The 14,179-nt window shown below is 50.3% G+C and overlaps 1 protein-coding gene across 4 annotated transcripts in view; it reads right to left on the reverse strand.

The window, feature by feature from the left end:
* The window catches only part of CCDC12 (coiled-coil domain containing 12), a 56,214-nt gene extending 44,954 nt beyond the window's left edge, over positions 1-11,260 (reverse strand). For 2 of the 4 annotated variants that reach the window (XM_032317884.1, XM_032317874.1), the window contains exons 1-2: positions 10,565-10,666; positions 10,210-10,407 (exon numbers count right to left, since the gene is read on the reverse strand). In XM_032317884.1, coding sequence (XP_032173775.1) covers positions 10,210-10,407; positions 10,565-10,651 — 285 coding nt within the window. In that variant the 5' untranslated portion in view covers positions 10,652-10,666. Of the gene's footprint in view, positions 1-10,209; positions 10,408-10,564; positions 10,667-11,242 lie in introns of those variants that run through there. The other 2 variants (XM_032317901.1, XM_032317893.1) reach the window with 2 other exon arrangements.
* Positions 11,261-14,179: the final 2,919 nt, after the last annotated feature.

The raw sequence follows: 14,179 nt of genomic DNA on the forward strand, positions 1-14,179 counted from the left end.
ATGTCCTCAGGGATAAGCAGGACACAGACAAGTTCGACTCCTCCCCCAGAACACTGGGCTCTTCTCCACCCCCACCACCCCACACCACGCTGCCCCTTCCTCTTTGTCCCCCCAACAGTGGCCAGCCCTTCCCTCCAGCTTCCCTTCCACCCTCAGCCTGCACTGGCCAAGACCCTCCCCGGTACACCCAAGTCCAAGATTATCAATGAGCTGCGCTCCACCTTGGCACTGACCCCACTCTTCAGACTGTCCATTTCTCAAGTGTATGGATCACAACTGTCAGCATTTAACTCCTACTGGATATACACATGGAAAGCCAGAAATAAGCATCTGCTGGAGATGCTAGCCAGAAAGACTGACTACTTTGAAGCCCTCTGCTCTAGCTTCGAAGCCCTAGGCTCCCCAAGCCTGAGGTCAGGGTCACCTGGGTTTCCGCCTACCCTCTCCTTCACAGCTCTCGATAAATGAGAACTCAGGTAGAGACACAGTGTTGTATGAACTGGGTGAGAGGGAGCGAGGTCTCCAGAGACTACACTGTCCAATGAGGCAACCTTCAGCCAAGTGTGGCTGTTTAAATACAAATTAAATAAAACGGAATAAAATGAAACATCACGTCCATCACATTTCAAGGGTTAAAGGGCCACATGTGGCTCCTGGCTGTGGTACCGGGCAGCACAGGTTCCACAGAGAACTGCACAGCACTGTCCTGTCCTGAGAGCCAGGTGGGAAGCAGGAACTGCAGCACAGCCTGCAAGCTGACAGCCAGAGCCGGCTCCGGGGCCCCGGTGCAGCCCCGGAGGGGCTGGGGATGACCACCCTCCCTGGGACAGGAGGCAGCCCAATTCAGGCTAGATGCTGGCGAAAGCCGACAGCCAAGGGCAAGTGTTTGGGCCAAGTTAACAACCTTCAGGAGCCTCCATCTGGCTGCTGAGAAAGAGGTCGGAGCAGGACGAAATGGCCTCACACCGCCCTGTTGGGTGGCGCTGAAGACAGAGGCCCCGGAGCTTTGTCTACAGAGCCTGGGACGGTTCCCCAACTCACCCAGCTTGGAACTTGGGGAGGAGCACCAAGAAATGAGGTTCCGAAACAACACAGAAGTGTAGGTGGCTGCCCTCACTGCAGCAAGGCCGGGCTCCTGCAGAACTCGGCCACCGGAGCAATCAGCAGCCCCTTCAGACCTTATCCCTACCCCAATCGCTGCCAACTGCTTGCCGTCAAACCCACTGGAGCATCTGACCATCCCCTCTGGGCCCACCGAACATTCCCACCTCTGAGCTGCACCCCTGGAACACTCCTTTCCAGCTACCTCAATATGTGCTTCCCGGTCCCATCCTCCACAGGTCAGCCCAAAGCCTGCTCTGCCTTCTCGTGAAGCATCCCCAGGACCAGCCTAGCTTTCCCAGGAAATGACTGCCAGCAGCACAGTCTGATAGTCTACATGCTCTTCCCACCTGTCACCAGGACTGGCTGACCCACAGGCCTGCTGCACCCTGCAGAGAATCCCCCTCCTCCAGGGGTCATGTGTGCTGGAATCCCGACGTCACTTACACTCCTCGACCTTGGGCATCCCAGCCCCTCGGAATGTCGTGGCTTGCGCCCTCAGTATCAGTCAGGTGCGCTGACGAGGAAGTGCTCTGTAAGACTGCCCGCCACACAGCTACAACCGAACTTGACTGAGGAATAATGTGCGGAAGCCTCATGGCCCGGATCTCATCTCTGTTTGTCACAACGTCAGGATGGGCTCCTCCAGACGATCACAACTTTGAGCTCATAGTGCGGTGCGGGGAGGAGCGGAAGCTAGCCCCAGGATGGATGCCAATGCCAGGCACGAGCTCTTCCATGCCTCCAGCAAAACCATGTGCGTGGCAGGTATCAGTGAGGGACATGTCGCTGAGTGCCAGGGGACTGGCAAGGAGCCATCCCCTTGGGGCAGACAGGGACTCTCCCACGGCAGGAGCGGGCTGAGAAAGTGCTGGGCCCTGGAGTCCCTCCTACAGGGGTCACATCTTCACATCAGATGACGGAACTAAAAGCAGGGGGCCCCTTCCACCCGAGGGAGGGGCCTCTTTGCTCCCTGTCTGCCCGCAGCAGGCCGGCTTTACTTCCTTGCCAGCCTCACCACTCCTCGGTCTCCCAAGAAATGACTGGGCTGGAAAAGTAACTCAAACTTAAGACCTTTGACTGTCTTTCTCTCAGGCACTGATCCTCACAGAAACATCCCTCAGGAATTGCAGAGATTAAATATGACACGAAAAGCACTCTTAAAAGAAAAAAGAGAACCTGGGCTTTACCAAAATTTAAAAATCTTTGTGCATCAAAAAGACACTACCAAGAGAATGAAGACAGCCCACAGAATGGGGGAAAAATACCCAGAAGTCCCCTACTTAGTAGCTGTTTAATATCCAGAATATATAAAGAATTCAAGCACAACTCAAGAACAGAGAGATAAATGACTCAATGGAAAAATGGGCAAAGAATATGAATAAATATTTCTCCAAAGAACATATATAAATGGCAAATGAGCACATGATTGGATGCTTAAAAGTACTTATCATCAGGGAAATACAAATCAAAACCCCAATGAGCGACCACTTCACTCCTACTAGGACAGCTATGATTTACTTTGTTTTAAAAGAAAGGCAGACCGCCCCATCTAGCGCCTCATTTGGACGCATCTGGAGTCTAAGGACACAGGTGGAGCAGTGAGGGAGGAAGGGGACACCCGCCTAGCCACGCAGATCAGCCGAATCAACCCTGGCGATCAATGAGGTGACAGATTCTACAGCCAGATTGCCCTCACAGCCTATAATTTTTTTTTCTAAGTAGGCTCCATGCTGGGCTCCAATGCAGGGTTTGCGTTCACCACCCTGAGGTCAAGACCTGCAAGGAGATCAAGAGCTGGACGCTTAACCGACTGGGCCACCCAGGCACACCCATCTTATCATTTTTCTTTCTTTCTTTTTTTTTTTTTTAAGGAAAGTAATTGTGGGGCAAGGATGTAAGGGAACTGGAACGCTCGTGCACTGCTGGTGGTAGTGGAAAATGTACGCCCACTGTGGCAAACAGTTTGGTGGTTTCTCTAAAAATTAAACACAGAATGGCTATCTGACCCAGCAATCCCATTCCTTCTGTATATATTGAAAAGAACTGAAAACAGGGACTCAAATAATACTTGTGAAGTCGACAAGTATACCAATATGCCAATGACAGCATTAGTGACAAGAGCCAAAAGGTGTCCATTAACAGAGGAATGAAAATCCACTGCGTATGGTGTATACCTACAATGGAATATTATTCAGCCTTAAAAAGGAACAAAAGGCTCTTGCATGCTAGAATGTGGATGAACCCTGAAAACGGATGCTGCTGCTAAGCGAAGTAAGCCAAACACAAAAGGACAAATATTGTTAAGACTCCACTTACACGAGGTACTTGGAATGGGCAAACTCACAGAGACAGAAAGCAGATTAGTGGTTGCAAGGGGTTGGGGTGAGGCTAACAGGGAACCGCCGCTTGGTGGGGGTAGAGTTTCTGTTTGGTGTGATGAAACAGTTTTGGTAATCTTGGTGATGGTTGCGCAACGCTGTAAATATCCTAATGACAAATGCTTAAATGGAAAATTTTATGTTATGTGTATTTCACCATTGAAAGATACAAAACAGGGGCGCCTGGGTGGCTCAGTGGGTTAAGCCGCTGCCTTCGGCTCAGGTCATGATCTCAGGGTCCTGGGATAGAGTCCCGCATCAGGCTCTCGGCTCAGCGGGGAGCCTGCTTCCCTCTCTCTCTCTGCCTGCCTCTCTGTCTACTTGTGATCTCTCTCTGTCAAATAGATAAATAAAATCTTAAAAAAAAAAAAAAAAGAAAGATACAAAACAAATCAAAATTGTGGCAAATCAAATTCCCATCAGGGGAAAGGAGGACCAGATCAGGATCCACAGGGGATTAAGACATGCACATCAGGGCAGACTGGACTTGGGGCCTATCCTCTTTTACCACTGTTGTTTCATGTTTTGTTATGTTCTTGAGCGTGTAACTCACAAAACCAAAGAGTATTAGAAAGTATACAACTGGTTCCTCCAGTTTCTCCCCTACCTTGCATCTGGGCAGCCAGTCCAAGTCAGTACACAAAGAGAGTCACCACCTGTTCTCATGGCCTCTCCTAAGCTAACACGCACTTGGGTGCCTCCTAGCTATGTGACCTCAGGCAAACCGCCTCACATTTATTAGCCTCAGTGCTTCCATCTATAAACTAACCCTCCTCCTTTTTTGTTTGAAGATTTTATTTATTTATTTGACAGAGAGAGAGAGAGAGCGCACGCGTGCACAAGTAGGCAGAGCAGCAGGCAGTGGGAAACGGAGAAGAAGGCTCCCTGGGGAGCCCAATGTGGGGCTCGATCCCAGGACCCTGGGATCAGGACCTGAGCTGAAGGCAGCTGCTTAACTGACTGAGCCACCCAGGCGCCCCTAAATTAACCCTCCTCTTGCCTTCTTCTCAGGTTTGTCATCAAGACCTAGACAAGATAAAGCCGGCAGCTGGCATCATTTCTATGTCAAATGTGAAAACACTGTTAATAAAGAAAATTAAATTGTTAGGAGCTACAGAGAAAATCAGGAGCACTAGGTACTCCCCACCTCCCTTTCCTTGCACCTTCTCTATCTAACACTACCTATGTTGCCTGACCCTCGGTCTCCCCAGCTGACTGCAAGCTGCTCAGGGCAGAGACTTCTGTCTGCTCTGTTCAGCACTATACCTCTAGTGCCTCACGACTGGTGCCCAGGCCGTACCCGGTACACGTCCGCAGAAGGAAGGAATTACCAGCTCCAACAACCCACTTACAACCAAGCCAAACAACACTTCATCACCTGCCACTGATCCACCCACTGATAACCACAGCCTGGAAACTGAAAAGTCAACAAAAAATTCTAACTTCCCCTTTGTAAGAAAAGGACTAGAGAAAGTAGAAAAATCAGGAGCTCCTGAATAGGAAAGATGCAACAGGAAAGGAGAAGGCTTTTAATGGAGCAAGAATGTGGCTTCACAATAACTCTTCCTTAAAAAAAATGAAAGGAAACTCCAAAGGCCAGTGAACTCTCAATTCCAACATAGAAGCCACGTGATTTCCGGTTGCACATTTTTTTAGAAATGAGTTCATGGCCAAGAGCTTTCTGAAGCCAGAAATGGGAAGATTAAAGCCAATTAAAGTAGCAATCAATACACCAACAAATTAGAAAATCTAAATGAAATGGGCAAAATCCTAGAAACACATAATGTACCTAAACTGACTCATGAAGAAATAGAAGATTTAAATTTATCTGTAACTAATAAGGAAACTGAGTAAGTAATCAAAACCCTTCTAATGGGGCACCTGGGTGGCTCAGTGGGTTAAAGCCTCTGCCTTCAGCTCAGGTCATGATCCCAGGGTCCTGGGATCGAGCCCCACATCGGGCTCTCTGCTCAGCGGGGAGCCTGCTTCCTCCTCTCTCTCTGCCTGCCTCTCTGCCTATTTGTGATCTCTGTCTGTCAAATAAATAAATAAAATCTTAAAAAAAAAAAAAAACCCAAAACCCTCCTAATAAAGAAAAAAGCCCTGGGCCAGACAGCTTTACTGGTGAATTCTAATACTAACAAATTGAATCCATCAAGGACCAAAGACCAGGGGAATTTACTCTCCAATGCAAAATGGTTCAACATACAAAAACCAACTAATGCAATATAATAATAGGATGGGGGGGTAAATCACATGATCATCTCAATTGATGAAGAAAAAGCATTTGACAAAAATCAACTCTCTTTGTTATGAGAGTGATCCGATATAAACAGTCAACAAGCTAGGAATAGAAGGAAACTTCCTCAACATGATAAAGGTCATATTCAAAAAACCCACAGTGAATGTCACACTCAATGGTGAAACACTGAAAGCTCTTCCATGATAAGGAACATAACAAGGATGACTACGTTCACAACTTCTAGCCAACATGATACTCAAAAGTTCTAGCCAGAGCAATCAGGCAAGAAAAGGAAATAAAAGACTTCCAAATTGGAAGAGAAGTAAAATTGTATCTGTTCACAGATGATATGATCTTATATGTAGAAATATCCATGAAAAAACTGTTAGAGTAATTAACAAATTCAGCAAAGTTCCAGGATGTCAATTTTGTAAATCAACAGACAAATATCAATTTGTACAAATATTTGTACAAATATCATACAAATATTCTGTATGTATTAGCAATGTACAATCTGAACAGGTAATTAAGAAAACAATCTCCTTTAGAACAGCACCAAAAAGAATAAAATACTTAGGAATATTTTTAACCAAGGAGCTGAAGGTTTGTACATTGAAAACTAGAGAACACTGCTAAAAAAATTTAAATACTTAAATGAAAATTAACAACTTAAGGGGTACCTGGGTGGGTCAGTTGGTTGAGCATCTGCCTTTGGCTCAGGTCATGATCCTGGAGTCCTGGGATCAAGCCCTGCATCAGGGTCCCTGCTCAGTGGGGAGTCTGCTTCTCCCTCTGCCCCTTACCCCACCTGTGCTCTCCTTTTCTCACTCTCTTGTCAAATAAATAAATTTAAAAAAGAATTAACAACTTAAATGGAAAGACATCCCATGCTCATGGACTAGAAAACTTAATATTGTTAGGACGGCAATACTCCCCCAAATTTTTACAGACTCAGTACAATCCATATCAAAATCTCAAAAGCGTTCTTTGCACAAACAGAAAAATCCATTCTAAAATTCATATGGAATCTCGGGGATCCCCAAAAGCCAAAACAATCTTGAAAGAGAACTAAGAACTTTCTGATTTCAGAACTGACAACAAGCTATAGTAATCAAAACAGTATGGCAGTGGCATAATGACAGACATATAAACCAAGAGAAAAATACAGAGTCCTGAAATAAACTCTCATAGATATGGTGAAATGATTTTCAACAATTCAGTAGGGAAAGGACCATTCAACAGGGAAAGGACATTCAATAGGGAAGACCACTCAATAGGGAAAGGACAGTTATTTCAACAAATGGTACTGGGAAAGCTGGATATTCACATGCCAGACACTGTATAAGACATTTACATTATACCTACATAAAAATTAACTCAGAATGGATCAAATACCTAAATATAAGAGCTAAAACTATAAAACTCTTAGGGTAAAACATGGGGAAAAGCTTCAGGATCCAAGGTTTGATAAAGGTTCCTCAAACATGACACCAAAAGCAGACGCACCAAAAGAAAAAATAAATTGTGTTTTATCAAAATTAAGAACTTTATGCATCAAAGGACATTACTGGGAAAGTGAAAAGACAACCATGGAATTGGGAGAAAACATCTGCAAATCCCATATTTGATAGGGGATTAATAGTCAGAATATATTAAGAGCTCCTACAACTCAACAACAACTAAAGTCAATTAAAAAATGGGCGAAGGGGTGCCTGGGTGGTTCAGTCAGTAAAGCATTGGACTTTTGGTTGGTTTCAGCTCAGATTAGCCCCACATACTCTGCGTAGAGTTTGCTTGAAGATTCTCTCCCTCTGACCCTCCTCCCACTCGTGTGCACAAACTCTCTCTCTCCCAAATAAATATATCTTTAAAAGAAAAACGGCAGCAGCGGAAGGACATGAACAGACATTTCTCCAAAGAAGATATACAAATGGCCATAGGCACATGAGAAGATGCTTAACATGATTCACTGATCACTACGGAAATGCACATCAAAACTACAATGTGATACCATTTCACACCCAATAGGATGGCTATAATCAACAAAACAGAAAATACCAAGTGTTGCCAAGGATGCAGAAAAACGGGAATCCATGTCCATGGCTGCTGTGGAAAACAACATGGCAGTTCCTTCAAAGGTTAAACACAGAACTGCTCTATAACCCAAAATTTCCACTTCTGGGTTCACACCCAAAAGAACTGAAAACAGAGACTCAAACAGATATTTATTTATACATTCACGGCTCACAACAGCCAAAAGTTAGAAGCAACCTCAAACAGATAAAATACGGTATAGTACAAAGGAGTATGATCCAGCTTTAAAAAGGAATGAAATTTCACATATGCTACAACATGGATAAACCTTAAAAATGTTATGCTGGGGACGCCTGGGTGGCTTAGTCAGTTAAGCGTCTGACTTGATCCCAGGGTCCTGGGACTAAGCCCCACATCAGTCTCCTTGCTCATCAGGGAGGCTGCTTCTCCCTGTGCCTGCACCTGCTGCTCCCCCTGCTTGTGCTCTCTCTCTCTTTCTCTGACAAGTAAATAAATAAAATCTTTAAAAAAAAAAAAAAAGTTATGCTTGTTGAAATAAGCCAGTCAAAGAAAGTCAAATACTGTATGATTCTACTTATATAAGATACCTAAAGTAGTCAAATAGAATGGTGGTTGTCCGGGCTAGGGTGGGGAGTTACTGATTAATGGGTACAGAGTGTACATTTGGGATGGTGATAAAGCTCTGGACATAGTGGTACGGTTTTATAACATTATGAACATATTTCAAATGGTAAACTTTATGTTACATACATTCTGCCACAATTAAAAAAAGGGAAAAAATAACCATCGGGCCATATTTTCAGCTCTTTGAGAGAATCCAGCTTTAAAGGCCAGTTCTCCTGATGGCCTGGGCATCCTTCCCATAGAACAGGCCCTAAGAATGCTATGTTATCCGTTGTATTCTGACCTCAAGCCTAGTCACAGTAATCTGGGCCCCAAATCCCAGCCAACAGCACAGGCTGGCTAGCCACTGAAAAGCTGAGGCATGAATCTCCCTCCGCCAGGCAGTTTTGGGGCAGAACCCTCTGACAGGGCCAACAACATGCCAACAAAAGCAGAAGCCAATCCGGGGGCGCCTGGGTGGCTCACTTGGGGCGCCTGGATGGCTCAGTGGGTTCATGCCTCTGCCTTCAGCTCAGGTCATGATTCCAGGGTCCGGGGATTGAACCCCACATTGGGCTCTCTGCTCGGCGGAGCCTGCTTACCCCTCCCCTCTCCCTATCTGCCTGCCTTTCTGCCTACTTGTGATCTCTGTCTGTCAAATAAATAAATAAAATCTAAAAAAAAAAAAAAAAAAAAAAAGGCCAATCCGGCTAGCTTTCACTCTCTATTACTTCCCCTTTCACTTTCCCACAGGGTGGCCATGCAGAAAGGAAACAGGGGCCTCACTGACCAGCCTGACTCTCTAAAGTTAGAAAGCTGAGTCCGTTTTCCCTCATCCATCCAAGGCCTAGATATTTATTAGCCTTTATATTTTGCAGAATTAACAGTTTTTGCTCATCCAACAACAGCGGAACGGACAGGCTCCACCCTCTGTGGGCTCTAGTGCTCTTTCATACAGAGGACCCTGTCAGATCTCAAAATAACCCAACGAGAATTAATATAGAGGACTTCTTATCCTCCACTGCGGACATGAAGAAACAGGCTCATGGATATGAAGCAATTTGTCCCAAGTCCCACAGCCCCAAGTGACAAGACCAGGGTTTGCACACAGGCAATGAACTTCAGAGCTCTCCTTCCTCTTGATTACTCGGAGAGAGCAAGGAGGTGGAAATGGAATGGGACCATTTTGGTGTCAAACAAAAGCAAGAAAGATGCTTCCAAGTTTGATAACTAATAGGATTAGGAGGTCCATCCCCAGAGAAGTAGCGTAGGAACAACGAAGTGCCCTCCTCTTTCCCTGAGGTGCACCGTGACCTAGAAATGGGTCTTTGTTTTTGCACTTCTGCACTCAAATTACAGCTGGGCCCCGAGAGTACCGTCCCGTACTGTCGGGCCCAAGGTGCGGTGCCGGACAGGGAGGGTCTGCCACATTCACCGAATTGCACCAGGCTGGAAGGCCGCCTGGGTCGTGGGGTAAAGGGGATAATTCAGGGCGCTCAAAAGCGAAAAAATTACGCCTAATACAACGAGCACCCAAAACTTAGAAACTGCCCTGGAGACGCAAAAGACAAACACCAGAAAGAACCTGCGCCCCCGCCCCCCCGCCCCGCTCGCACATGCGCGGCGACGGGGAACCAGCGCCAAAAGAGTCCCAGGCAGCTAACCACTACACCTGGTAGGCGGGCTCCGACTCCGCGCAAGCACCACCCGCGCGGGCATGCGCGTCACCCGCAGCTGCCTTTTCCTAGTAGTCCCCTGCCCTCTCGTCCCTGTTCTGGACCCGAATACTGGCTACCTCAGCCACGGTCCTCACTCTACATTCCTCACCTTGCGCCCGGTTTTTTCCCTTAGGGCTTTCAGCCGTTCCTTTCGCCGCAACGCCTCTTCCTCTAGCCGGCCCACACCAGCCGCAGTAGCCGCCATGTTGCCCACCCTCCTCTTCTCTCGTCCTGCATCGCGCAGGCCCGGGGAGTAGACGAACCTCTGGCGGCCAATCCAGTGACGAGAACGGGAGATCAGGAAGTCCTGAAAGCCAATCAATACTGAGTTGCCATAGCAGGGCCCGCCCCACTATTCCCCGCGACTAGCCTCGCCTGCTGGGGGAGGGCACTGTAAAGAGAAAGGCCGTAAGGCTCGATTCGTCCAATGCCCATCAATGAGAAAGCGGCAAGTGGAATCAGACCTGAGTGAAGGAGGATAGAGCGCGTCGATTGCTCCGCTTTTGCCTAAGCAAACGCCAACCACGCCCCTCACTCCATACCCGCTGCATGGAATGCACTGACCCAACCCTGTCCTCTTGTCCAGATTCTTCAAGACCCGAATGCCTTCAAGAAGTCTACCCTCCACTCCGATCTCAGTTTAATAAAAGATCTGCGCCTTCCTTCCTCTACAGGTGTCAGTGACTTCCTGAATGCACTTGTTCATGGGCCCCTAGGCCCTTCTGTATCCGCTCTCAGCTCAGATAAAGCCTGTGCAGTGCAGGGCTTGGCTGCATGGCCGTTTCCTCCAGGCTCATGGGTGATGCCCTCCCACCTCCAAGCCCCCCCGGAGCAGCAACGTACTCAGAGTCAGACTACCTAACTTGGAGAAGAACAAACTCCCAAAGTGGGCCCAGTGGGCCTCCAGGAACCTCCCGAGCTTAGTTCCTGAGAACTACTGAGAGTTGATTTGGCCTTGATTGCAACAGGTAGGCAAGAGTTACACTGCTCGCCAGCAGGAGCTGGCAGGGTCTTCTTTCCTGCATTAACCAGCATGTCCTGACAACCCGGAGACCACTTTGGCTTAAGTTAAGATCTTCCTACAGGATGCCAAGTTCCCCAAAGCCACCTAGAGGCCATGCCTCCCTCCCCCCAACACATACCATGACTTGTCTCCCAGCAAAGCTGTCTCCTGCTTAGGGTCTCCATTCCCAGGCTGGTAGCAGGTGGATGCCCACTCCTCCCACTTCCTTTCAGAGGCCCCTGTGCCACAAGACGTCTGTCCAGCCCCTCCAAAATGACCCTCAACCTCACTAGCCAGGGCCTTTTGGTGCCCTGTTCCCCCACATCCAGAGGGGCAAATCGTCAGAACCTGTACCAGGGTCCCAGGGAGTACCAGGTAGCAGGTGCTCAGGAAATGTCAGCTCAGAGGTAGGATGCACAGGGCAGGAAAAAAGGCCAGAGTGGAGCGGCTGCCCAAGAAGTCAGGAGGACAGAAAAGGATGGGGACTGGGAAAGAGTCTTTCTCTTGGCCACTCAAGGTCTGGGAGACTCCAGACTGCAGTTCCTTTACCTGAGAGTACCTTTCTGGGCTCCACAAACTTCTCCCTGACTCCAACATAGGGCCTGACCCCTGCCCAACACCAGGTGGCCCCTCACCTCCCTGGCAGGCTGGCCAGGGGAGGGGGCAGGGAGAGGTTCCGGGGGTGATGATGACAGTGGGCCAGCAAAGAGTCAGTCAGGCCTCCATCCCTGCCCATCCTGTCCACACTGTCCCCAGCTACCCAAGTAATTCTCATTTGGCCCATCTGGGCTTCAGTTTCTCCATCTGTAAAACAGACTCATGAGACATCCTCTTGCCTTTAACCTCTTGAGGTTAATGAAAACAAAAGATGTGAAGATCAGTGCTGGGCCCTAGAGTGGAGGATGCTTTTACGGGAGCATCTAGGAGGCTTCTTGGAAGAGGGAACCCGTGAGGATTGCTTAAATTTCCCAGGGATCTGCAGGACAGATGAAGGGCACTGCTCTCTGATGTCCCCATCCTGCTCCACAAACAGTAGGAGCAAAAACGTGGCATGTCGGTCTCCCCCTTAAAGCGCTTAGAACAGCACCAGGCACGTGGTAAACTCTACAAGTGGCCGCTGGTTGTTGTTACCATTTGTTGAAGGACTCTGGCCATCTGAACGCGGTCCGCAGCCCCTGCCCACCCACCCCACCCCACCCCCGCCCGGGGAGACGAACACCCCATTCTCGCACGAAGGGAGGCAATTCCAGCCCTGCGCACTGTGAGGGGGGCAAGTTTGGAATACCTGACCGCGACCCACACCCAGGAGGCTCAGACCGGCCCTTCCCGAGGCGCAGTGGGGGGTGCGCACTGCTGAAGGCGGGACTGCTGGGCGCCCTCCCAGACCGCCCTGACCTCAAGCTCCTCCTCCCTCCGGGCTCCCCGCCCTTTGCACGGTCCCGGGAGAGGCGGGGCGGTGGTAGCCGCAGCTAAGTGCAGGAAGCCGGGCGGCGGCCGGCCGCGAGGAGGAGGAGCGTGCGGACTTGGGTGGCTCAGCGCGGCGGGGGCCAGTACTACTTCCCCGAGTAGTACCGCGCCGCTCCGCCCCGGAGTGACGCCCTCCGCCCATGGGCCTGGCCGAGGGCAACCGGCGGGCGGCGCGGAGGAGGCGGCGGCGGCAGGTGGCGCGCAGCAGGGCCGGAGCCGGGCCGGGACATGGCCGCCTCGGAGCGGTTGTACGAGCTGTGGCTGCTCTACTACGCTCAGGTGAGCCCGCCCCGCGCCGCTCCCGCTGTGCCCCCAGCTCCGCGCGCCCCGCTGCGGCTGCACCTGCGCCCCCGTTCCCGGGGCCGCGTAGATGTACGCGCGCGCGGAGCGGACTCGGGCTCCGCACACACGTGTGCGCCGCCCCCGGCCCGCCGGAGCCTGCGGCGCCTCAGGCGCTTATACCTGGGGGATGACCCCCGCAGGCGTGCATCTCACAAGAGCTTCTTGGGTGGGGACCGCGCAACCTGTGTTGTGCCTGATGAGGAGAGGGTCCCAGGTCGAGACGGCCGGACACCGACCCCCTTTTACAGACGGAGAAACTGAGGCTCGGAAAATAAATGAGAGACTTTGTTGGGTTGGGAGGGGCAGGAGGGCTTAGTTTGCATTTGGGCTTGACTCTCCTGTGGGCGCGGCCCTACTGGGTGGTCAGGGCCGAAGGGTCTGAGTGGGCTGCGGGGTGGGGTGGTTGCCGGTAGGCGGGCGTTGGGGGTGAGAGGTAGGGGGTGTCCCTACTTTGGTCCGCTTTGAGTCAGCTCAAGCTACTCCGCATCAGTGCGCCGGCAGTGATGAGCTCCTCCCTGACCCTGATCCTAGGAGGCCATTACCCCGCCCCTGGGTGGACCTGGGGGTCCAGCCAGAAGAAAAGATTTGCCTTGGATGCAGAGGGAGGGGATAGGGGAGGTGAGATAGAAGGGATGTTTGAAAGGGGTGGAGGGATGCCCTTCCCTCCCGAGCTCCCTGTCCTGTCTCAGAGACTACCTCATGGCCTCAGAAGGTGAAGGGAATGACTCCCACCCCGGTGTCCTGCGAGAGCTGAGAGCCTGGCGTCCCCCAGACTCTGTGTGTCACGCACCTAGGCTCCCACTTTCCTCTGCTTTCACAGCACGGAGGGATTCCAGGGTAATGCCCGCCTCCTCTTCATCTAGCATCGGCCTCCCTCCCTGCACCTGCCTGGATTCATGCTCCTGGCTCAGGTGTGCCCTGGGTACAATGGACTATTGTGTACCCCTGATCTCGTCACTAGAGGGAAGTTCATGACCAGATCAGCTGGCCCTCTGTGAAGAGGCTGGCCGACTGTCTCCTAGGACTGCAGGCTGGATGTGGGGCCCTAGGGACCCAGAATCCAGGCCATAAGGACCATGGCTTCTTGAGTCCACTTCGGGGATGAGAGGTCCAGGCCGCTGGCAGGAGGCAGTGTGTGTAGGGTCCCTGTCTGGTGTGACCCAAGGCAAAAGCTCTTTACACCTGAGTCTCTATTTCTCTGTCTGTAAACTTGTCCCAGCCCTGACATCAGGGCTGGCCTAGACTCTACAGAGGGATAACCCATCTG

This window comes from Mustela erminea, chromosome 1 (assembly GCF_009829155.1).
Source record: "Mustela erminea isolate mMusErm1 chromosome 1, mMusErm1.Pri, whole genome shotgun sequence".
In the NCBI taxonomy this organism is placed as follows: Eukaryota; Metazoa; Chordata; class Mammalia; order Carnivora; family Mustelidae; genus Mustela; species Mustela erminea.